Raw genomic sequence first — 26,152 nt, 5'->3', positions numbered from 1 at the left:
AGCCTGTAGCATTTTCCAAAAAGCGATTTCCATTTTTCCTTCTTTGCTGTCCATAACAAATAAGATACCTCTTGGTTTTACTAATAGTTTTTCAGTGTTTACCTGTGTTACAGGAACCATGTCCATACTCTGCACACTCCAGGGAGCATCGTTCGTATAGAACACAGTGGGAACTGCTGCTTGGAGGTGTGAGCACTGTTGACCCTGATGTTATATATTAACTATGTGTTTTATTTTCAGAAGTTATTAGTAAATGATATATTCTTTAGTGTAAGCCTTTTTTTTTTCTTGAAGTAAATACCTTCACGACATTTATGAGTTATAAAATTTAGTGTAGTTTTTAGCGTAGTTTTATAACCAGAAGTAGATCGGTTTCTTTAAAAAGGATGGTCTTTAGTATTTAAGCTGTTAAACACTATTGCATTCTATTTATAAATACTCTAAATTTTTCTATTTATAGATCATATATAATAATTTATCATGTAAGTTTGTTCTGCCAAATTATTTTTCCTTTTTCATGAAAAAGCTATGGAAAAGCCCATAAAATGCTTATACAGCTAAAAAACATCCGTTAATAATTGCCCATACTAGTCGGCACTCCAGAAGCTCTTAATGTCCCCTGTAAAATCACGACCCGCACCTTCTTTGCAAAAGTAACCACTCCTTTGATTTTGAGAGTCATTTCCTACAAAGGCATCCTTTTTTTTTTTTTTTTCCAATTACCATATAATGTATTATTTGCCCCAGGGGTACAGGTTTGTGAATCATCAGGCTTACACATTTCCACAGCACTCACCATAGCACATACCCTCTCCAATGTCCATAACCCAGCTACCCTATCCCTATCCCCTACCCTCCAGCAAAGCCTCGGTTTGTTTTGTGAGATTAAGGGTCTCTTATGGTTTGTCCCCCTCCTGACCCCATCTTGTGTCAATTTTTCCTTCCCTACCCCCCAAAAACCCCCACCTTGCCTCTCAAATTCCTCATATCAGGAAGATCATATGATAATTGTCTTTCTCTGATTGACTTATTTCGCTCAGCATAATACTCTCTAGTTTCATCCACCTTGTTGCAAATGACAAGATTTCATTTCTTTTGATGGCTGCTTAGTATTCCGTTGTGTATATATACCACCTCTTCTTTATCCATTCATGTGTTGATGGACATCTAGGTTCTTTCCATAGTTTGGCTATAATGGACATTGCTGCTATAAACATTCGGGTGCACGTGCCCCCTTTGGATCACTACATTCCTATCTTTAGGGTAAATGTAGAGTAGTGCTGTTGCTGGGTCATAGGGTAGCTCTATTTCCAACATTTTGAGGAACCTCCATACTGTTTTCCAGAGTAGCTGCACCAGCTTGCATTCCCACCAACAGTGTAGGAGGGTTCCCCTTTCTCCACATCCTCGCCAACATCTGTTGTTTCCTGACTTGTTAATTTTAGCCATTCTGACTGGTGTGAGGTGATATCTCGTTGTGGTTTTGATTTTTATTTCCCTGATGCTAAGTGATGTGGAGCACTTTTACATGTATCTGTTGGCCTTGTGGATGTCTTCTTTGCAGAAAAAATCTGTTCATGTCTTCTGCCCATTTCTTGATTAGATTATTTGTTCTTTGGGTGTTGAGTTAGATAAGTTCTTTGTAGATTTTGGATACTAACCCTTTATCTTATGTGTCATTTGTGAATATCTTTTCCCATTCTGTCTGTTGTCTTTTGGTTTTGTTGACTGTTCCCTTTGCTGTGCAAAAGCTTTTGATCTTGATGAAGTCCCAATAGTTCATTTTTGCCCTTGCTTCCATTGCCTTTGGTGATGTTTCTAGGAAGAAGTTGCTGTAGCTGTGGTCAAAGAGTTTGCTGCCCTACAAATTCATCCTTAATAAACAGATTTATCATGGGGCGCCTGGGTGCCTCAGTAGGTTAAGCCCCTGCCTTCAGCTCAGGTCATGGTTTCAGGGTCCTGGGATGGAGCCCCAAATCGGGCTCTCTGCTCAGCTTGCCCCTCTTTCTCTTCTTGCCTCTCTGCCTACTGTGATCTCTCTCTGTCAAATAAATAAATAAGATCTTTTTAAAAAAATAAACAGATTTATCTTGCCTACTTTTTTAAACTTTACTTAAATGGAATTTTCCTGTTTGTATTCTTTTGTGGCTTCTTTTATTCAACAGTATGCTTGTGAGAGTCATTCTTGTTGTATAGTGCTGTTGTTCACTTGTTGTTGTAGATGAAACACAGTGCATGACTATACCACATTGTATTTACCCATTTCACTATTGTCATTTGGGTGTTTGCAATTCAGAACTTCCAAAGTGTGGCCATGACCTTCCTTATATGGCTGTTCTGTATTTGTGTGAAGAATATCTCTGTATATCAGGAATGGAATTACTGGGCTATGGAATATATGTATCAGCAGCTTGACTCTGTAGATCCCAAAATGTATTCCCAAGTGTTGGCTCCTTTCCCCGCCAATCAGCAGCCTGCTGCATCTTCACCAGAGTTTGATATTGATTAACGTTTTGTCATTCTGTGGTTTGTTTATTGATATCTCATTGTATTATGAATTTGCATTTTTCTAGTTACTAATGAGGTTGAGCACCTCATTTTTGGCCACCTAGATTTCCTCTCCTCTGAAAGGTCTGTTTACACCTTTTGCCTTTTTAAAAATATCGGGTTATCTTGCACTGATCTTTTGATTGTAAAATCTATAAGCCAAAACACTTAACTGCTATATATAGTTTATTTTCTGGAATTACTGTGCTGTTTGCCAAGAAGTTTCAATTTTTTGGTTGAACTGTCTGATTAGAAGTTTAGTATGTAACTATCTGTAAGCTTCCTAAAGAGTTGCAGATTTTAGAAATGCTTCTTACTTCTAGGATATTTTAAAACCCTAACTGTGAAAAGTTCATCTAGTACTCCTTTTAGAATTCTAGAATAGATTCCATATGGTCCTGAAGGTGTTTAACTTCTGAGGCATATTCCTGATTTCCCAGTACCTCATTCTTCTGTAGTTGCACTTTCATTATAAGTAAAGCAAAGAAACTTGTCTTTACTACATAGGATACTCAGTGATTTTTTTCTGTTTTTACTGTTACAGTGTTTTGTTCACTGCTTATTCCAAAATCTTTATTATCCTCTATTTTAGTTTGAATAAAAATTAAATAATCATGCTTATTTTCTGTTCTGTTATTTTTCTTAACGTGTTCTTAGGCTTCATAATTTTGTCCTGTCAGTTTTGAAATGGTTGTCATCATCCATCATAGCATTTTCTGAGGTTCAAAATGAAATCATGAGATATGTTATAGTCCAAAATACTAATGCAAGAGAGGAGAGAAAAATATATAGACACCAGTTTATATCACTGGATAAGATGAAGCAAAGTATACTTAGTATACTTTTGCCAAAAATTATCAGTAAGGAGAGTAGAAATGAGTAAATAGAGGACAATACAGTATGTAGTTGATCTTCTATCCCATAAAGATTTAGCTCAGAGATAATTTTGTGAATTAGTATCATCTGTGGTAAAAGTGATTATAGATATTGAGTCATTGGTTTTGCCCAGATATATTACATGAATAGCTATATGTTACATCCATACCCTACATTTATTACATCCACATCAAGATTCAGTACTCACTCTTGAATGTATCTAACCTGCAACCTTGGGCAGAAAATTTCCCATTAGTCAGTGATAGTTCACTATAAGATTGAGATACACACATGTACACAAATACTAATAGTTGCACATAAAAGCTTCTTTGTCTTCAATAAAGATTATAGTGAAAGTACATATTCTGCCTTACAAAAAGTGTTTTTACAAGGTATAAAAGAATGCGATTCAACAAAATGATAAAAATAGACCTGGGCAAGGGGAAATTTAGTAAGTAAAGCCTGGGATAAAGTAAGAAGACACTTGTGAGAGTTGGTCACAAACTCATCTCAGCTTTGTACAACCAAACAGAGAAACAGCATGAAGATTCCCAGTGTCCATCATGCCTTCAGGAAAAGTACAGCTTCCTGCCCTCCAGGTTCCTTTTAACAGATAGCTGTGATATGATAGATAACATTCTGAAAACTGAGGAATACTCACATCAATTCGGAATGTAGAAGTTGTCTTTTTTTTTTTATTATTTTTTATTTTTTATAAACATATATTTTTAGCCCCAGGGGTACAGGTCTGTGAATCTCTAGGTTTGCACACTTCACAGCACTCACCAAAGCACATACCCTCCCCAATGTCCATAACCCCACCCCCCTTCCCCAACCCCCCTCCCCCCAGCAACCCTCAGTTTGTTTTGTGAGTTTAAGAGTCATTTATGGGGGCGCCTGGGTGGCTCAGTGGGTTAAGCCGCTGCCTTCGGCTCAGGTCATGATCCCAGGGTCCTGGGATCGAGTCCCGCATCCGGCTCTCTGCTCAGCGGGGAGCCCGCTTCCCTCTCTCTCTCTCTCTGCCTGCCTCTCCATCTACTTGTGATTTCTCTCTGTCAAATAAATAATAAATAAAATCCTTAAAAAAAAAAAAAAAAAAAAAAAAGAGTCATTTATGGTATGTCTCCCTCCCAATCCCATCTTGTTTCATTGATTCTTCTCCTACCCACTTAAGCCCCCATGTTGCACCCCCACTTCCTCATATCAGGGATATCGTATGATAGTTGTCTTTCTCTGCTTGACTTCTTTTGCTAAGCATGATACGCTCGAAATAGAAGTTGTCTTATCTTAGTGTCTGCCTCAGACACTTGAATAAATGTTTGCTTCAAAAGGAAAGAATTTGTTGAGCTTCCTCTCATGGCTCAACCTTTTATTTTGATTAAAAATAATACAACCATTAGCCAAATTTGATTGAAAGTATAAAGACAGTAATAAAGGCAAATACAAGTTTTGTTACAAAACCATTAGGTTTTAATCTAACTCTTAGGATCATAGCCTAAAATGTCTAACCTCGTTTGTCAGTGGCAGTCTGTCAATACAGTATAAAATCACCTTGTCTTTGGAGCACCTTTGTCTCATGCATGGTTCACTCTTTCTGCTCTCAAACCTGAAGTGCCTAAATCTTTTCCCTGGTGTGCTGCTAAGCTAACTTCAGTATAAGACCCCAGATTTATTCCTCTTGTTTTTAATCACATAGAGGCAGTTCATTACTGCTAGAGAGCAATGTTTTCTATATTTTTATGTTATTATATGAATTAATTCAGTATTCATAGTCATTGAAGAATTTGAGTATGCCTGTGTATCATTTACACTATAGCTAAACTTTTTGGTTAGGATTGAGTCAAGATCAAAGTTCTCCAGCATTACATTAGAAACCTTTATAGGATAGTATGTTTCCTTCAGCCATTAAAAGACTGTGAGAGTCAGCAGTTGCCCTGTACCAGCCCCAGTTCTCTGCTGATTATAATATCATTGGGGGACTTCTAATATACATGCCTCACTGGAGTCTAGACACACTACATTTCCATGGTTACACTGCCAGAGACAGAAATTAGAACAGCGTAACATGACTTTTCTTCGGTGTACCCCTTTCTGGTTCTCACAGATCATCTCTTGGATAAAATCCTTATAAGAATCTCACCTAAGATCCATGTCTAGCTCTCTAGTTTATGATGTAAAGAGAGTCTACTTTCTTTTCTTCAAAAACAGCAGTGGCATTTTCCTGCTGCCAGTTTTCTGGCACCTGTGCCATTCCCTGTGATTCTCCAGAGAGCCCCCAGAATGCTTCAGTTTTCTCAGTCCCTAGAATGTGTTTATCCAGATCAGGCAACTTGAAGTCATGGAAGGAAGCACAAGGCCCTATTTCTCACAGTCCCTTTGCTGTAGAAGCAAAGAACACCAAAAGTTCTTTTGATGTTATTTTTTTTTTTTCCTTTGCTAATGGGGAGAAGTAAGCTCACTCTGTGATTCTAATCATAGCTCGATTCCTGTAACTCCTTAAATTGTTATGAGAACTACAGGGAACTGGATAGAAGACCTTATTACAATTAGAACTTGTTAGTCCTGTGGCATCCCTCCTCTGCCCAGTGTTGGGTTCTGTTATTTGGGGACTGTTGGGGAAACGAGGGGCAGTGAAGTATCTCTTAGGTACGCATAGGTACCATGGTCATTCTTCAGCCCAGCAGCGTTAGCGAGTGCCTGCAATACCTTTCTGTCTTGGAGAAATTGGAGAATAAAAAATATCATCCCTGCCTATGAAAAACCCCTCTCCTACCTGGTACTGGTTTCTTTTACAAATTCCTAAGTGTTTCACAGCCTCTAGCCATCCACTTTGGTCGTGTTAATCCATCGCTTCCATCTTGCTATACTTAGCCTTGATCTAATCATATTTTGCTGCCTCAGCTGGGTGATGAAGCACTACAATGGTCAGTGACCCTGTCTTATGCCTGAACCCTCTCTCCCCTGCACAAGTGGGCAGAGTGGTATTTGGAAAATGCTCTTCTGATATTGGTCCTGGACAGTCAGAATCATCAGGGTAAATATGGTGAAATAAGTGTGGTATACTTATAGTCATATAATTAGAATAATATAATTATATGTTTCAGTAAGGTTCTTCCTGTTTATGTAAATAATTAATAATTACTTCCCCAGTGATGCTTCTGTTTTCTCCTTTTCTCAGATTTTCTTTGTTCACTGAATTTGTTTCTCTTTTCCTTACACATTGGTATTTCGTGGCATTATACTCTTGACATTTAAAAATTTTGATTCTTGGCATTATTTGTTTCACTGTTGCATAGTAACATTTTTGTTCTTTGAAACCATCTGCTTATTTTAAGGTGTGTAGTTTTTCAGTGGCATAGACTACTTTCATATCTTTACTTGCCTTAAATGTTAGTCTAAGATCTTTATGTGTGGCATTTTTTTCTTTATAGACTTCATATCTTGTTTCTGTTGAGTACCCAGTAAATACAGAAATGGGCTATTTTATTCAATTGATGATATTGTAAGTATATTTTATATCTCAGGCCTACCATATATACTAAAAAATAAAGATTCCCATAAAATGCTTCCATTCTGCTGTAGAAAGAATTAGTAAATCCTTTTTTAAGGATGAAAGTGGGACTCAACAATGGCAACTTGTCCAAGGGCACTTGGATTTTGATCCTAGCCCCAGTTATCCCAAGACTGAATGAAGTTCCTCCTCTACTCACACTTAAGGAGATCCTTCTCCTTGAAGGTAAGGCTCTACCTAAGCTTGGGCACCATAGAAATGAAAGACAGAATTCACCTGCTAGAGTAGGCATATGGACTCTTCATGAAGCTGGCATTAGGGAAGATGCACAAACTCATCACATTCACTGCCCATTTATGCCTATTAATATGGCAAGAATAAAGCCACTACTATTAGAAGCCTGGAACCCACACCCACCTTCACTAATGTGTAAGTCAGAAGACTGAGAATGAGAGATGGAGAGAGGTCAGGTGGTATGTGTATATCTTCCCTTCTCTTACAGATGATGATTTTAGAAAAAGCAAACTGATACTGAAATTTGAGGGAATGGGGGGAAAAATCCCCAGATCATACTATGGAATTGAACATTGTGGAAGTTGATAAAAAAATAGAAATATAACAATAGAGTAACTTTTTATGAGAAAACTATGAAGAATGTTGAGAATAGTATTTATGGTCTGACATTCATATATGAGTTTACAGACTAACACATTGAACAAATAAGATCTCATGAGTATCACATATTTGGTGAGATTTGCCTGATGACTCCAATGAGACATGGAAAAGATGGTCAGCCCTTCATTTATGTATTAATTTATTCAACAAACATGTATTAAATACCTATTACATATGCCAGGCAGTAGACTAGACTCATGGTATGATGGGCTGTGCTTTCAAGGAAATAGTCTGCTGTGCAAACAAGTTATTAAAATTTTCACAGCATTTTAGGTGGGAATCTTTCTCCAGTTCTGCATTCATGAAAAATCCTTAGCAGGTCAGTGGTCTGACAAGCACATCACTCTTGGTGTGTTGAGGCACTCCATCGCTTTAGAACTCATCCTTTCATAATCTGTGGGTCTGAAAAATAGAGCCTCCTTAAATACCATCTCCATTGCCATTGTCAGTTTTGGGTAATCAGATTCCTTTTTTTTTAAAAAGAGTTTATTTATTTATTTATTTATTTATTTATTTGACAGAGATCACAAGTAGGCAGAGAGGCAGGCAGAGAGAGGGAGAAGCCAGAGAGCCCATCACTCTGGGGACTCCATCTCAGGACCCTGAGATTCATGACTGAGATGAAGAAAGAGACTTAACCCTCTGAGCTACCCAGGCATCCCTGGTAATCAGATTCTTCTAAGGAAACCACATTAGTTATAATAGTCCACCATAGATATCCTTGTTCTAGTTATTAAATACAGGAGACTTCTGTTTATTTTCTAGCCCAAGTTTAAAACCTTTTTTTTTTTTAATTGCATAGTCCTCTTCTGTAACTGGTAAAGCATTTGTGTATTTGTAGATGTCTTCTGGTATCGGAACTTTACAAACTGGCCCCTGTAGCAATCTAGAGGATTTATTATTATTTGTTTTATGATATAATCATATTTACTCATTGGTTATCTGATTAGAAAAATCAGTGATTAGCAAGCTTCTAACAGTTTTATTGTCCTTAGTACATTTTTAACTAAGAGCCCTCTTCCCCAACACTTTAGTCATTTTTTTTTTGCTATGATGTTGTTTATACATTTTCTTAGTATGTATTATTACTGCTACTACTACTATTATTATTTTACTATTCAGTCGTACTATCTATACTTTTGGCCCTAAATGTTGCTTTTAAAAATCAAATAGCTGTAAGGAGTTGTGATCTTTGTACATAGAAGTCCATAGTATATCCTAGGAACCATGTGCAAATCCTCAGTCCCTGCCTGGTCTTCCACAGGAGAGCATGAACAAGTGTTAACTCTTTGTCTGCTGGTTTGCAGGAGGAATGCCCGCTCCTGAGCAGGCTTCACTGGTGGAGGAAGGGCAACCACAGACCCGCCAGGAAGCTGCCTCCACTGGCCCAGGCATGGAACCCGAGACCACAGCCACCACTATTCTAGCTTCCGTGAAGGAGCAGGTATAGCCTCTTACTGGAATTTGCAATCAATTATTTCTTCAATGCCTTTAAAAATTAATCTTTGGATGTGTTTTAAACTTGTCTAACGTCCTTGATGCCTTCACGTTTTTTAATTATAAGGTGTTTACATCCCTGAGTACATTGGGATGACTGGCACGTAGAGCCGCTCCAGGTGCCAGTCAGAATCGGAACATGCAGGATACTTGTGCGTCTGCAAGTAAGGACAATATCGATGGTGCTTGGTGTCTCTGTCTCTCCCACATTGCAGAGTGTGTGCATGCACGCCAAGCCTTGTGAAGCATATTTTACACTGCTGACTCCTCTCTCAGGACTCTGGCAACTTGAGGCCTGTAATATCTTTAGATTTGTTGAACAGTTTAACATTTTAATATAGGTATTATATAAGCTGTCTTTGTGATTTTTGGATAAAGGCTATATTTGTTGTGTTTGTCTGAATCAAAGTATATTCATTTTGTGAGCTAGTGTTCTAAAATTTGTCAAACTGTGCCACTTTGCTTCAATGTCATGTTTATGTTGACTTTTTATTTTAAGGTACTTAATGCTATTTATCCTTCAAATACAAGTAGCTTTCTAAATTATTGTGCTTAGAGAAATTGAATTTCCTGAATTTCTTCAGATTTAGAAGCTTAATAAGGTGAATGTAAGTTTAAAGCTCCAGGGATAGTTTTTTTTTTTTTCCTCTACTCCCTCCCCTCAAAAACAAAACAAAACAGATGTATTTGCCTTCTCTGAGGGTTTTTCTGTTGGAAATAATTTAATATTATAGTTTTTTAAGCCTTATGATTAAACCTCTTCTCAAGAGTTATAAACTTAGGTGTATATTTGATGGAATGTTCTTTCAAAAATCAGTATCAGCAATTCAGATGACTAATGATGACAGAGTAAAGGAATATTTAATACCTCATTATTTTATTCTTTGCTGTAACTTACAACTAGTTATGTCGGGTGAAAGAATACTCCAGAATATTTGACATTAGAACTGTGTTTTCAAGAAAAGTTATTTCATAGCTTATTCAAGTGGCAAGATATTAAATTACTTTCCATTCCCCCACTGAAATTTGAAGTTTTCAAAACATTCCACAAACTAAGAATTTGAGAAGACATAAAAAAATTGTAGTCAGTACTGTTTCCATTTTCCACTAAACGATAGATTATCAAGCTTCTCTCACCTTTATGGAGAAAAAAAGGACTCTCTGCTTATTGCACTTCATAGCTGTTGAGATTTGACCCAAGGAGCTGTAAAATGAGAAGACTCTGATTTATTTTGAGCTGTGAGTGTATTCCCCATTTTGGTGAAACATAATGGTAAATTTATCAAAATGCCCAGAACTGACTTAAAGCTAGAAACTGTGTTCAGTAAATATAGCTACAGGAACTTTGCATTTGTACCTTGAGACTGGATGATACCCTGCATGTTGAAGAAAATTGGAAACCTATCATGATTTTGGCACTGGAATTCCTTGGCAGCCTCAGATGACATCAGCATTCTATCTTTTGGTGATAAATAGTGTTCTGAATGAATTTATTTTGTGGGAGATAGCTTGAAGTGTCCCTGTTTCTGAAGATAGCCAAAAGAATACAAGTATTTGCTCTTTATGAGAAGAATTACCATATATATCTCAGATTATTTAGTTAGTGGGAGGCTATACTCTTCTATTCCTGTTCTAAGAATATGAATCCACTAATATATGTTTGCAATTTTCATGCTTAATTTCTTTTAAAATTGTTTATCAGTGCTCAGTGCTCAGCATTTCATTCAACCCAAGACCATATCCATCTCTTGTTCCAGGATATTCATCTGATTTTAAATAACCAACTCAAGCTTCCAGGCAAGATCCTCTGATTTCTTTATAGTTGGGGTAGAAACTTCTTACGACTTTTCTCAAATGTCAGTCCCTATGATCTGCCCAGTGAGACAGAGTACAGAACAGTTAGTCATTAAAAAGCTAGTTATTATGCACCTTATATATTTGATTTGAAAATAGTTAGGATGTGACATTCTTAATTGTGTTAGGCCCAAATGGAATAGTTAATGTCCTTGATAATATTTAATATCAAAAGAATAATATTCTTGGATAGGATGTATTACTTTTTTTTTTTTTTTTTTAAATCTCACTACAATGCAATGTTCACAGCCATGGAGTGAAAACATGAGCTGCTCTGAGATTAAAAAAAAAGACCTTGAGTGGCAGCCATCTGTCAGGAAGAATGTTTCATTGGGTACAGAAGGAAGAGACCCTTTCAGAGCAATTGAGTAGATAGCCTGGGTTCCTGCCCTGCACCCACTGCTTTCTGTGTCATCTTGGGAAGATTTCTTAACTTCTTTGCCTCAGTTTTTCCTCTAAAAATTGGTGACAATGATAGTTATTGAGAACATTAAATTAACCATTGTAAAATCCTTACAGTGGTGTCCAGCTCTTAGTATTACTATTTAAATCGGCATTTCTACCTAAGAAGAAAAGGCACCTCTTAGGAGGAACTGGTGGTTCTATTTTTAAGTATGTGTATATGCATATAGATGCATATACATAGATACATATACATATAGATGCATATACACACACATACAACCAGTGAGCCTTCTTTGGACAATGATATGAAGATAAAACAACTTTGTGTATCTTGAGCTATATTTATGCTATGACAGTATTTTATTTCTATATGGCATTAAACTTTGAAAACTTCACCATGCTGAGCTCACAAGTTAGAACAGCCTTATATATGTATTATAAGAAATAGAGCGTGTAAAAATAAATTTTACCAACATGCTGATTTTGTGCAACTCAAACATAATGTTAGGGCACTTGGTTAAAAAATTGGAAGGTGTTTTATATTATTTTATTTTATTTTAAAGATTTTATTGATTTATTTGACAGAGACAGAGGGAGAGAGGGAACACAGACAGGTAGTGGGAGTGGGAGAGGGAGAAGCAGGCTTCCTGCCAAGCAGGGACCCTGATGCAGGCTCAATCTCAAGACCCTGGTATCATGACCTGAGCCAAAGGCAGATACTGAAAGACTGAGCCAGCCAAGCACCCTGGAGAGTATTATTTTTTAACACACTCCTAAATTTTGAGATAGGAAGTCTGGGTTCTTCTTGAGTAAAAGTATATCCAAGCCACTAAAAATACCTCACGTGTACTCCCCCTGAGCCATTCACAGTAAGCAGTAGGGAAGGGTTAGCAAGCAACCAAAGCAGTCTTGTTAACAAAGCATTAGTCTGTTAATATCTGAAATTGGATTTTGGGTATAAAACCACAATTAAATCTTCCTCTGCTGGGCCATACTTTCCCTAGGATCCCAAAGACAAAAGCTGCAAAATGTTGAGATTCACATTCTCTCCCTTTTGTAATGTGATAACATTTTACATTGATGTCAGTCACTTAGATGCATACCTGTGCAGTCATAGAAAACATCCTTGCTCTTTGGCAGAAAGAAAGAAGTAGCCTGCTTCTGTTCAAGTGCTGTCTCTTTGGGGACGCCATTTGCACCCCAGCTGAAGTCAGATCCCTCTCCTCTTTAGCAGTTTACACCACTGCTTTGACTCTTACTGTATGCTCCCTTGCCTAATATAATCAGCTCCCTAACAACAGAGCCATGTTTTATACATTATTTCACACACATTTTACAGGCTCCCCCCCCATTGCCTTTAATGATACTAGATTTGCAAGAAATGATTGCTTAGAAAGGGAGTGGGTGAATAATACTGGCTCTCAGATTACTTTGTCAGCAATTAACTATTTTGTGAAGATAATGGGACCTGTAGCCACATTCATAGAGCATTACTGAACATGAGAATCTCACAGAGACAGCACTGAGAAATGTGGCTATTCAGTGGTTTATTTTTATCCTTTACACAATTTGAATTGAATGTATCCATATTGATGTAGGAATTAAATCTCATCTCTGCATGGAGCAAACTAAAATTTTATTTCCTATTAGTGGTCAAAAAGTGACATAGGTGTTATGAATTTCTCTTCCCATCTATCCAACTTAACTGAAAATTAAGTGAATGGAAAAGAGGATGTGGTTTATCTTGGTAATGTCACAAAATATCAACCAGCATCATGTATACCAAGTGATAGAACTAACCCCTGAAGAAATCATGCTTTAAGAGAAGTGAAAATCATCCTATGAGAATAACAAAATAATGTGATCCTTGAACTCAAATCCAGAATTACATGAAGTTCCAGTTAAACGGAAACCACCAGTTGGCTGTAATCAGGATCAGCATTGGACAGTTTCTCCTGTTCAGCTCAACTGCTTAATAAGGATCCAGGAGTCCATGATGAATACAGATACTGGAAATAAAGAATTTTTTTGTATCCTGGTAGTTTTCAAATATCTGGCAAATTTAAGAATGGCCTGTGCCTAACTTATTATCTTACACCTAGTACAATAAAGAAATATGCCAGATGTGGTACTCTCTCAAAAGTGCCCCGCCTCCTCCTGTGAAAACCTTAGGTTTAAATGATTGATTTCTCCTTGAAGTGGTTGGTAAGTATTTGGATATAGAAGAATTGGAATTTGATGACACACTGGCTCTTCATCCAGAGCTTTGCCACCACGCCCTGCCACATAGGTGTGTCAGTGTCCTACCTTCACAGGCACAAAGGAAACAGTGAGCCAAGGGCCATTACTATCAGTTGGAACAGTGTATTGTAGTTTTTATAACTGATAGGATGTGATCTGGATTATAGTAACTCTTTAAAAGACCATATGGCCAATCATAGGGTTAACAAGCATATTTCTTGACTCCATATAGGATACAAGTTGATTTGCATTCTATAGAATCACACATAATTTTTATTACACTCTTATTTTCTGTTGTTAAATTACTTGCATAATTGAAGATCTTTATTTGAACTTGGCCATACTCAGGCCCTTTAACTTCCATTCTGCTCTTCCCTCACAAACTGCACTCTTTTATTTTTGGCTTCCAATTTAAGACGTTTGGAAACCACATTTAAGGCTGAGGCCAATCCAGATAGCATGAAATCATAAGCACAGAATAGATTTGGTGAAACATGCTCATTTTATGTGTAGTCTATTACTCTGGTGAAGTCCTAAATTATGTACTGTATATACTTCTTTTGTTATCTTTGATGAGTGAAAATTGCAGTGTACTTTAATTGTGAGGCTATTAGAAGCCTCAAAACAATATTTTCTGACTTCAGTGAAAATTTCAATTCTACCTTCAGTGTGGCCATATTAACTTAAGTGAAACCTTAATATCAAAGAGTGAAATGAGAGTCATTAAAGATCCTTAATTTTTGAAGATAGAGTAAGGAACTTTGGAGCCAACTGTGCCCTATTGATATTACTTCATTTTTACATGGATATGTTAGCTTCAGTAATTACACACCCTTCCTGTATGGCAGAATGCCCAGAACTGAACAAATTCCAGTACAATTATTTACTTTATTCCTCCGAAACTGAAACAACTCAACTGTTGTGCACCTGCCTTAGCAGCTTCCTTTTATTTGGCCCCCAAGTTTATTTACAATGAAATCATTCTCTGACACACCTCAACCACATGCAGAAGATGGAATTTTAATTTTAACCGTAAACAAACATAGTTTTTTGCTTAGCTAAAAGCAGTGTAAGTACAATGCCTAAAACTTCACATTTTTCCTATTAGTAACTTAGTCATTTTTCCCACTGGTAACTGATTTATCCTGGCAATTGTAATTATGTATGATGAAGTCTTCCGTGCCTGAACTGCATCATCAAACACAAGGTAAGATCTTTTCTTAGTGATTTCTGTGGGATCATCAAATTTTACAGCTTTACCTCCTTAATATTATGGAGATGTGGTTCAGCATGAGGTCAAGTGGCAGAGCTCTTGTGACACTGTTTGGTCTGGATTCAAAAATTCTGCGCCCTCCTAGTTGGTTTTCCGATCAGCCCTCTTCAGTTGTGTGTACTGTGGTCAGAACGTAAGGTTTCTATTCTGTGTGTTCATGGTGTAGGGTATCTTCCATTTCAGGTATCTCTGTGGTTAAGGAATACAACAGAGTATGGCCTTCAGGTTTATTTAGTATGTAAGTGTATGCAAGAAACTTGTCCTCAGCAACATAAAAAAATGAGACTGCCAGGTTAGCAACAAGTATATACGTTTTGTGATAGCCCTATAAATGATCAGCTGGACCTGTTAGCAAAGTTGCCCAGTATTAGAGGTCCCAGAGGTATATCCCGAATATTTGTGTATTTTTTCTATTTGATCCAGTTGGAGACATCTTTTTATGTTTATTCAGACTCTAGGTTTTGTTTATTTGTTTTGTTTTGATGTGTTTTGTTTTGTTTTGTTTTGAAGAGCTCTTCAATTCCAGAAATTTGAACAGACTCTATCTCGCTTTTCACGCATAGCTAGATCACATGTGCAGACATGAAATACATAGTAGGTGCCCCAAAATATTTATTGGGCTAATGAAGTGAGAATGTAAAAATGTTTATAATTCTGCTGTAGTTAGCTTTAGTGCTTGCTTCTATCTAAATAAAAAATATCGATTGAAAGCCTACTGTGATCATAGCACTCTATCCTGGAAAAGGAGGAGAGAGATGGTAAGGAGGCCTACAAAAATGATCTCTTATGTGCAGTTTCCACCCTCAGAAGAATGCAGAGGGACCAACCATATTTTATACTTTTATGTGAAGTAATTGGCACAGTGTGAATATTCATTAATGGAACCACAAAATCCAAGAATGTGTACTTTTGCCCCATTTTTTATTAAGCAGGCTATAGATATGTGGCTATAGATATGTATTGTATCCTATCGGTTTTATATAAATTTGCTAACTTAGGCATTTTTAACTTCAGTTTTTGCTGTTGAATTAGCATTACCTTTTGTTTACATTTGAAAGTAATAGAGTTTTTGTCCTTTATTAACACTTTAAGCCTCACTTGGCATGTTTAAAATGATAATTTCCTTTTCAGTTGAATAACCATTCCTGGTCAGTGTTAAATTATGAATATATGATATAATTTTTCCCCTTACATGCAAACTTTATCCTATTAAAGTGGAAATGACTGACTGCTGAGTCAGTGAGATTAAACGGGTGACAGGATCGTTCAGCACCGAATTCCCTGCACTGTGTGATCATTTTTCTTTTTAGAATCCTTTCTGAAGAGAAAAATATTTTAGAAACATTCTTTTTCCCTCAGGTCTAACCCTGCAGTTACTTTATAGCTATAGCAAAACAGCCTGTCTTTATGTGGAAGTGCTCTCAATTTCTCAATTACCATTTTTATTACTTTTGCAGAAATGGGTCCATATGGTCTTACTGTATCTGTTTATATATTATGAATGTATTGTTTCCAAAGTGATTGGATCTGCTTGTACTGCAGCAAAGTAATTTAGGTTATGGTTATTTCATTTTAGGCATTCCTAAGTTTTGTTTTGTTTTGTTTTTTCTTCAAGTAGTTTGAAGACAAGTCTCTGTCTTAGCTTATAGAGTCTTAGGAGTTTTTATATACTCAGACCTTAAAATTCAGGGGTTGCATTATTAGAAACAGTCTGCAGGCACGTTGAAAGAGCACATTATTGAAACTTGAAGATAAATGCACGTTATGCAATTAAACTCTATATAAATTACATTTCAGATATGAATGTGACTGTCATGAATTGAAAGATAGTTTTCTTAGAATTGAAGTCTCTTGGCTCTTGAAAAAATTTAATTTTCCTTTAAAAATTGGAACTCAGGGCATTTTTCAATGTATAGGCTCTTTATATTTTAATTTAGAGACTTTTACATATGAAAATTCCTATAGAGCAGCATGACACAAGAAAAGTATTCATCATGTGGTATCATCCTCTGTAATGGAAATATATCTGATTTGCAAGTTCTCCTAAATAAAGCTTAAAATCAAGGTGAAGGTCCTTAGTCGCTGCATAGGACCTTCTATTAACGCTATTTTGGCAGAATTAAGTCTTACTATTTCCTTCAGATTGAGCATTTCTGCGTTCTATTATTCCTTTAGAAAATTCCTTTCCATCATAAAGTTGATGTAAACTCTCAGTTCTCCCCTTTGCAACTATTTTTATAAATTTTTTATTAAAAAAATAAAGAGTAAGCCTACTTTGCCCAAGCTCAGAGTAATTGGCACCTCCTTTTTTTCACTCATGACCTTAGCTGCTTTATGTGTTTCTTGATTTAAAGCTATAACTTTTGTAAGGGGAGAAGCTGGCTGGAGTTTCCCATTGCCCCCATTTTCTCATTTGTTTCTTAATAAGGTGAATATTGTTTTCTTTATATAATGTAAGCGCTTCACAGCAGGGTCTTGATTTTTTTCTTACTCAGTTAGCAAAGTATAATGAAAAAGTGGATTCTTATTAAATTATTTTGCAGAGAAATATATCTTAGTAATTGCTACTGTTGGCATTATTTTAAGCTGATGAGAAGATTTGATGGTCTGTAGGTAAGAATAGGAAACTTCTATTTGTATAACTATGTGTACTGAACAGAATGCTGTTACAGGTAGCTTATTTGATTTGCACCACAGAGTAAGGAGAACTTATTTTACTGGTGTGTAACTATTTTATTTGGTTGAATTTTTTTTTAATTTCTGAGCCCTTGATAAAACTTACTTTGATTCCCCATTAAAAACTATGGGGACATTCACCCTATTGTCAGAGTTGGAGAGTTGTCCTGTTGTAAAGCCAGTAGAGCAGGATGAAGAACAATGGCCGGTGGGTTATCTATACCAGGCCTGCCTCTGTGATCACAAAGACTGACCCCCCATTGTTTTACTGGGTTTGCTGCCTCTTAGAACAGCCAGACTGCAGTTTTCTTCTCTGCCTGCCATCATCACTGCTACCACCCCCTACTATTGAAAACATTATTAATTTGGAAAAGATTTTATCATAAGGATAGGATATAAGAATCAATGAACTCTATGGAATAGAAATCTATTAGGAATTACTAATACACTAATATATGCTATATATATGCATAATATATGCTATATTAGTGTATTAGTATATATATAGAATATATATAAAATATACTAATAGCTAACATTATTACTTATCATGTGCCAGGCATTGTGCTAGGTGCTTTACATGGAGGATCTCTGGTGTTCTTTATCACAGCTTCATGAGTTAATGCTTTGAAAATCTCCATTTTTTTGGCCACTGAACATCTGATCCAAATTTCTTTATTCCGTGCATTTTCCCACCTTCATGGACTTGATGGGAAAATATGTAGTCTTAAGTGATATAGGCAAATTTTTTCTGTAAATTGTTTTTAAACCTAAATTAGCTACGACATTTTCTGTTGCTTTTAACCAAAAACCCTGAATTATTCAGATAGTTGTTATTATTGCCCCTACTTATAGGGAAACTGAAACTCAGGAAAGTTGATTAACTCGCCCAAACTTACCAGTGAATTAGGAAGGAATCTGGGATCCATATCCAGGAAGTTAGGTTACAGAGATGCTTACTAGACAATTAAAATCTGCAGTGGAGCCAATAAAGAGAAGAATGGATATAGAAGAAAGGTAAATCATTGGCCGTCACAAGAGTAGTTGAGAAGTTATCTTGGAATAGGAAGGAAAAGAACAAAAAGAATATGATAGATGTTACTAGACAAGGAGTCTACAGAAAATAAATCCAACATAAGCAAAGCACTGTGAATGTTCTCAAGAGTTTATAGTAGCTAGAACAGAAGCAATACTTTAATATAATTTAAAACATTTTTTCTAAGCAGAAAGTAAAGCTGTGAATATACAGATTTGAAGGGGTAATCACATTCCAGGCATCACTATGGAAAAGAGACCAGTCTAGGAGTAACTGACAAAATTTTATATTTACAAAGATATAGGAGGAAAAAAACTACAAGAATCCAGAGAAAAGACATGATTTATCTGCAAAAGATAAAATCAGATTGAGATCTAGCTTTGCTGAAACAGTAGATATAAGGAGAGCATAGAGCAGTGTGTTTAGAGTGATGAAGGAAAAATGCTTGTACTCTAAGAGTTTTACATCCAGCTAAATCGTCTGATGTGTGAAGGATTAACAAGATATTCTCAGACATTCAGGATCTCATGAGATATATTCACCCTTGCACCCTGGTATCCTTTTTGATAATTGAAGTTGTGTTTTTTTCAGAGAGTAACCAAATTTAAGACTCACAAATAAGAAATTCACGTTATGAGGCTCCTGGATGGCTCAGTCAGTTAAGCGGCTGCCTTGGGCTCAGGTCATGATCCTAGCTTGTTGGGATCGCATTGGGCTCCCTGCTCAACTGGAGAGCCTGCTTCTCCCTCTGCCTCTGCCTGCCACTTTACCTATTTGTGCTCTCTATCTCTCTATCAAATAATTTTTTTAAAAATCTAAAAAAAAGAAAGAAAGAAAGAAATCCATGTTATAAAATAACTAGTGCATCTTCTTTACTCAATTAAGACTCCAAACCAAAAATTAAGGATTACTACATGTTATCAGTTAGATTTTGCAGTTATTCTCTTGTGCTTTCCTGCTTCCTCTTGTCCAGGAGCTACACATACTCCTTGGATGGATAGCTATGTTACTCTGGTGACTGCCACTATTGGCCATTGTTACTGTTCTGATTCACTTTTGATAATAGTAGCTAAGTTGTAGACACTCCACAGGGAGAATACAGAGTTTGATTTAGGAATTTGGTGGCATTTTTCATTGTTTCCACATGTATGATATTTCGCAACCTGTACACTTATATTGAGTAACTTAAGTCATGGTTTGTTGGCTTATTGAATTTGTAAAGACACCCCCCCAAAAATAAAAAATCTGCAGTTTGAGCTGGGAACAAATTTCTATCTTTCTTGGAGTATTATTTTAATTGTGCTTAAAATGTCAACATTGGTAATACGATCTTCTTAAGGATATATACTTACACAGAAAATGTCTTGTAAGGAAATTCCAAAGGTGTTCTGGACTGCAAAGAAAAGGATTTGTATCCTTAGCACAAGACAAGATAGGCAACAATAGTTTAGCATACACCTGTTGGATGAGTAAATAAAATGAATGTAATCTATGTAGAGTAATTACAAATGAGTAAGGAGAAAGGGGGTATTTGACAACAGAAGGAATATAAAGGACCAACATGCATATGAAGTAATTTTCTTTTTTAATGTTAAGCATCAAGTAAGTTGGTTGTTTTTTTTTTTTTTTAAGATTTTATTTTATTTTCTTTTGACAGACAGAGATCACAAGTAGGCAGAGAGGCAGGCAGAGAGAGAGAGAGAGAGAGAGGGAGGAAGCAGGCTCCTTGCTGAGCAGAGAGCCCGATGTGGGGCTCAATCCCAGGATCCTGGGATCATGACCTGAGCCGAAGGCAGAGGCTTTAACCCACTGAGCCACGCAGGCACCCCATGAAGTAATTTTCTTAACTCACTAGTATCACAGAAATATAAATTAAAATAATGGGAATATATCTGCATTATGCTGGCAACTATTAAATCAAAGGTAAAACAGCATGCGTGTTGTGGTGTTGGCAATTTCATGGAGTACTCGTGAAGAGTAAAATTGGTACAACCATTTTGGAAAGCACTTTAATGATCTGTAATCAAGGCCTTAAAAATGGTTGTGTCTTTGGTTCAGTAATTCTAATTCTAGGGATCCAGTCTAAGGAAATATTTACTGTTAACACACGGATATTAATCACAGTGATGTTTCTAATATCTGAAAATTAGCAACAACTAATTGCCCAATATGAGTAAAAAGATTACATAATAGTATATGTATTTGATGGGGTTTGTGCAGCCATTAAAAATCACATTTTTAAAGAATTTTTAATGACATGGGGGTGTTCACAATACAAATGAAAGCAAGTTATCTAACTATATGTGTAGAATCTTCTATAGAAATACATATTTATGTATATACACACGTGCACTCGATAATACAGGAGATACTTTCAAGGAGGTATGCTTTTCCCTGTGTATTTTCTAAATTTCTTATAAAACACATGTAGTACTTAGTAAAAATTCTGAAGCCACAAAATAAGATGACCTAGGAAGGAAAAAAGCCTTTATAAAAATTACAATAAAATGTTACTACAGAGTTTGGTTGACAGAGAAGGAAAGAACAGACCCATATACAGGTTGTAAGTTATTAACTTGTCAATGAACCATAGTTGAATTGGAAAATTTTGCACAACTATCAGTCTTCAGATCCAGAAGGTACCATGATACCGGAAGGGTATCATGGCAGTGGTTAAGATCAGGAGCTCCCACTTCTGCCCTTGGCTATGCTATGTGACTTTGAACTTTGGGTGAAGGCTCCTATGTCCTCATAATGGTTCCACTCTTACTAAAATAGTTACTCAGTAAACGTGCACTACAGTTGTTATCCTTGAGATGATAGAACAGTTGTGGAAGCAACATATTCCAACCCCGGAACCACTTAGGGGGGACCTGGATCCAGAAAGAGGAATACTCAGAGGGATGGGCCCAGGCTAAGACTTGGCTCATGAAAAGGGTACCAAGCAAAGGACCAGACAGAGATTACATGCCTAAGGGCCCTTATATCATCATGATGAGGAAGCTAATGGGAGGAACCAATGTCTGTCTGGATCCATGGAGATATGGGTTGTGTCATCTTAAAATAATTTTGCAAATTCAACTCTTTGCAACTATCTTTAGAGTATATTTAGGAATCTCACTAAGAAATTCCTCCGATAAATCTTTACCAGTCACCTTGGAGGGAATTCTACCATGTATCATTAAGTAAAAGAAGGAAGATGGAGAGAAGTGTGATAAATACCCATTTTTTTGGACTGCCCCTCTCCAGGATAAAAATTCCAAGGATGTTTTCCACAGTATTCCAGAGCTTAGCATAATGTCTGGTACTAATCAGCTCTCAGTGCTTGTAGAAGACATATTTTGAAAATGTTTGAGTGTTCCTGGAAAAGAGGGAACAAAACACAAATAGACTAGTGTACATCAGACTCACATTAATTACCTAGGAAAGGTGAGGGAGTACATAAGAACCCCTCCCCAAAAAACAGTGTAGGAAGGGCATATCTACCGTAAATAGTTTCTTCATGACATTTATGATAGATACCTGATTATTTTTTCTTGCTATTAGAAAAATAAATTCTGCAGAAAATCAGTAGTGAAAAGAGATTGTTCAGAAATGAATGTTTGTTTTCTAAAGTGTAATGGTAGTCTTTGCATCTTAACCAGAACCACATAACGCTTTGGCTGCTTCGGTGTGTATAGATAGGTATCAGTCTGTCCAACCCAACAGCTTAGTGACAGCAGACTGACTACATCTTAAAATGATGTCACGCATTTTTGTGGGGAGTGGGGATCATCTGTACTGACATGACTATATTTTCTAGCTTTTAAATCCTTCCAGCTATATTTCATTGAAAATGTAGCTTTAGTGAGTCATGTCTAAACCTGAAGAAATACTGTGCTTTTGCAAAGAAGTTGAAAATTTGTCATTGCTGTGATGGTACATACCCCTAGTCTATTCTCGCCTTCCATAATCTGAATGCAGTCCAAAGTCACTTGTAATCACTTGGACTGATTTATTTGATCTGGCAGAACTGACATTGGTGTACTCTAAATGTTCCTTTATGATACATTCCTACACAAAAAGGTAAATGTAGTAATTAGGACTGTCTCGTGACTAGAACTATGCAAAAAATATGGAGCCATATCCAATGTAGTTCTTGTCTCTGAAAAAATAGCAACCCAATTTCAGAGTCCTTTATCCCAGGAAGACTAGAAATGCACAAAAAATTGAGTAGATTGACCACAAAATATTGCAAAGCAAAAGATACAATTTGCTATTCCGTGGCTATCTTAGGTAGCATTTTGACTGCCCTAACTAGGTTTTTAAAAATTTTGAGGAAACCATGTTTACTATTACAAGCACCTTGACAACTCCAAAAAAATGTGAAATGGCCCCATGAGAGCTCTGGACCAGGGAGTGGGGGTGGGGTGGGGGTGCGGCCAACAAGGAGGACTGAGCTAAGAAGACACAGGTCCCTCCCATTACCTTCAGTTGGATGTTTTGGAATGTGCTTCTGGTTGGGCTGATGATGATCAGCCCATCACCAGGGCATCCTCCCAGCTGGCCAGCCTGCCAGCCCACTCTGAGAATCCTCTAGAAGAGGCACACAGAGCCCCGGGAGCTTCATTTTGTCCTGAGGATACCACTGTACCATAGTGATTATGGTATGAGGTTAACCTCAGTATTATTTACAAGTAATAATCTGATAATCCTAACTCATCAGTGAACCCTTAATAGAATTTCACTGTACTCTTCTAGTAGTTTTAAAACTCCTCCTGGTATGGCAGAAAGAATGGAGGCATTGACGTCCGACCAACCTGGCTTCAAATACAGACTCTCACAGATAACTTTATTATATTGGCAGGCCCCTTAACCTGTCCTATCCTGTTTCCTCCTCTGTAAAATTACAATAATAATGTATAGTTTGTTGGTTGTATATTTAAAATGCTGATAATGCTTGGTACTTAGTAGATGGTCAAGTCTCTTTAGAAGCAGAGCTATCTCAGGTGTTTCATGAATAAGGATGCTTTCTCTTTGGGCGGGGGGGGGGGGTAGTTTTAAAGCTTCATTCAAATCTAATTGCTCTTGAAATTGTTATAGTGAAATGAAGCCACCCGCCCAGTGTGGAGTATTGTTTACTCTGTTGCTCTTTATTTCCTGCAGAGCATTAAGTTTATTTTCCATCTTTATCTACCAGAAATCTTTAACTCCCAATCTTCCAGTTTTGTTTGGTGAATTGAGAAAAAGCTCCATTTTTTTCTCTGTTATAACCTGCCTTAGGTCTCCTCTTACCTGATATGCATTTGAACATTTTGTTGTCTAGACTGATGTAATACAGTTATTCCACAAGAGCTCTCTGTTTGGACCTAAGAAGCCACTGATTGTTTTGAGAATATGAGCTGTGGGCAGAAGCAGTAGGGTCTGATTCCCAGTGCAGGATGGTGTGCTCCAGGGATTAAAGTCATCACGAGGGGTGCGTCATGTTCTGTTTTGAACCCCTTAAAGAAGATTCCCAACCTCTCCTATTGAAAAGAATCCAGAGGAATTATTTCTCGAAAGTGTTTAATATTTTCCATTTTTAATACTGGGTCACAAGTGCTCTGTGACATATTACATTCAAGTAGTTTTGTAGGAGTTGAGGCAGATAGTCAGCTTTGTCATAAATATGTGCTCACTGGGCTTCTAGTTTAGCTGCTGTGATGAGACAGCATAATAGTGTGGCCTAAACAAGAGGGAAATATAATCTCTCTCGTGCAACATTCTAGAGTGTGGTGGTCCAGAGTTAGCCACAGCAAGAGTGCCGCCTGGCTGCCTTCTCTGGGTCTGAGGTAGCTGCCATTTGTCATTAGGATGTGGCCGGCAGTACGGGTAAAGAACCAGGGAAACACACACACCTTTCTTTTGGAGAGCACAGTCAAGATGAGGCTTGTTCTTCAGAACAAGAAGCCCCCAAAGCTTGGGAATGTATGCTTCAGTTGAGCGACAATGAAATCATCGAAAATTATCTTTTTTTAAAGATTTTATATATTTATTTGACAGAGACAGAGATCACAAGTAGGCAGAGAGGCAGGCAGGGAGAGAGAGAAGGGGAAGCAGGCTCCTGCTGAGCAGAGAGCCTGATGGGGGGCTCAATCCCAGGACCCTAAGACCATGACCCAAGCTGAAGGCAGACACTTTATCCACTGAACCACCCAGGCGCCCCTTGAAAATGATTGTTAACAACCATTGAGTCTACTTGGGAAGAGAGTGGGTGTGCTGGCACCTGGGCCTTGTTGCTCCTCAGCTCTTTTCAACCTGCCTTACTGTACCCTCCTTTAGGTTATCACTGGACTGGGCTGTGCTATACTGGCTGTTTCATGGTAGGTCCGTAAAGGACACACTGATTTATATATTTCTTTGAAGATGATTGTGGTTTTCTATCTAACATTTGTAACAAAAACATTTGCTATGAAGAATAGAGTAAAATTTGGTCCCCTTGTGTTCTCAGTACATTTTTATTTTAAAAATGCTTCTTCAAGTTCGTCTCTCCTGCAAATACTGCTTAAATTTTTAAAAATCCTCATATTGAACTTCTCATGATATTGCCATCTGTAAAACGATAATGAAAATTAAATTTTTAAAAAACATTCTTTATTGAGCTTTTCACATGTAGGGGAGGGAAAAGTTTTCCTTTTTTTTTTTTTTTTTTTTTTTTTTGGTCAAGGCTCTTCCAGCTGGCTTAGGAATTAAATTGACATGAGGCAGATTAGTAGGAGAAAACCCCAAAATTTTATTACATGTGCATGGAGGCCCAATAATGAAATTGGGACCCAAAGGAGTAACCAAGGCAGACAGTTTTTATACATTTTAGACAAAGAGACATTAAGTAGTGAAAAACTGGCAGGATAAAGAAGGCAGATGCTTGGGAGCTTTAATTAGTAAGGAATTCTAAGTGGAATTTGGGCTGAGGTAGTAGATTAGTGAAAAAATGTAACAAGGTATCTTTCTATAGCTTTCACCACTTTAAAGTTCCTCTCTCTGATCATTTTACTTCTTAGTTACAGGGGTGGTACTTTTCATATGGAGACTTGTTTACTGCTTTCAGGGGGCAGAGAAGAGTTTGAGTGTGAGTATCCTTACACTGTTTCCCTAGTAGCTTCAATTCAGAATGATCAGTATGCCATTGTGGCACATTTTGAGGTGGCCTGCCCTGGGACCCTATACATGCAATTACCATCTTGAATATAATAGTAATGGAAATTGCTGAATATACCCAGTATGAAAATTAATGTTGCTATGAGATCCTAAATGTTTTGTTTCTATTTCTTTACTTCTCATTCCTTATATTTGGGAAAAAATCATTGTATTACTGCAGCATCTTAAGTTTAAGTATTTTTTTTTTAAGATTTTATTTATTTATTTGACAGACAGAGATTACAAGTAGGCAGAGAGGCAGTCAGAGAGAAGAGGAAGCAGCCTCCCTGCTAAGCAGAGAGCCCAATGTGGGGCTTGATCCCAGGACCTTGGGATCATGACCTGAGCTGAAAGCAGAGGCTTTAACCCACTGAGCCACTCAGGCACCCTAAGTATTTTTTTTTTT

General features: G+C 37.1%; 1 protein-coding gene across 9 annotated transcripts in view; it reads left to right on the top strand.

Moving 5' to 3' along the window:
• The window catches only part of PKP4 (plakophilin 4), a 247,763-nt gene that overhangs the window by 68,653 nt on the left and 152,958 nt on the right, over nucleotides 1–26,152 (top strand). For all 9 annotated transcript variants that reach the window (XM_059167273.1, XM_059167272.1, XM_059167275.1 and 6 more), the window contains exon 2: nucleotides 8,917–9,053. In XM_059167273.1, coding sequence (XP_059023256.1) covers nucleotides 8,922–9,053 — 132 coding nt within the window. In that variant the 5' untranslated portion in view covers nucleotides 8,917–8,921. The remainder of the gene's footprint in view (nucleotides 1–8,916; nucleotides 9,054–26,152) is intronic.

Source organism: Mustela lutreola, chromosome 3 (assembly GCF_030435805.1).
Source record: "Mustela lutreola isolate mMusLut2 chromosome 3, mMusLut2.pri, whole genome shotgun sequence".
In the NCBI taxonomy this organism is placed as follows: Eukaryota; Metazoa; Chordata; class Mammalia; order Carnivora; family Mustelidae; genus Mustela; species Mustela lutreola.
The sequence above is the reverse complement of the archived record's forward strand: the minus strand, read 5'-3'. Positions and strand labels throughout refer to the sequence as shown.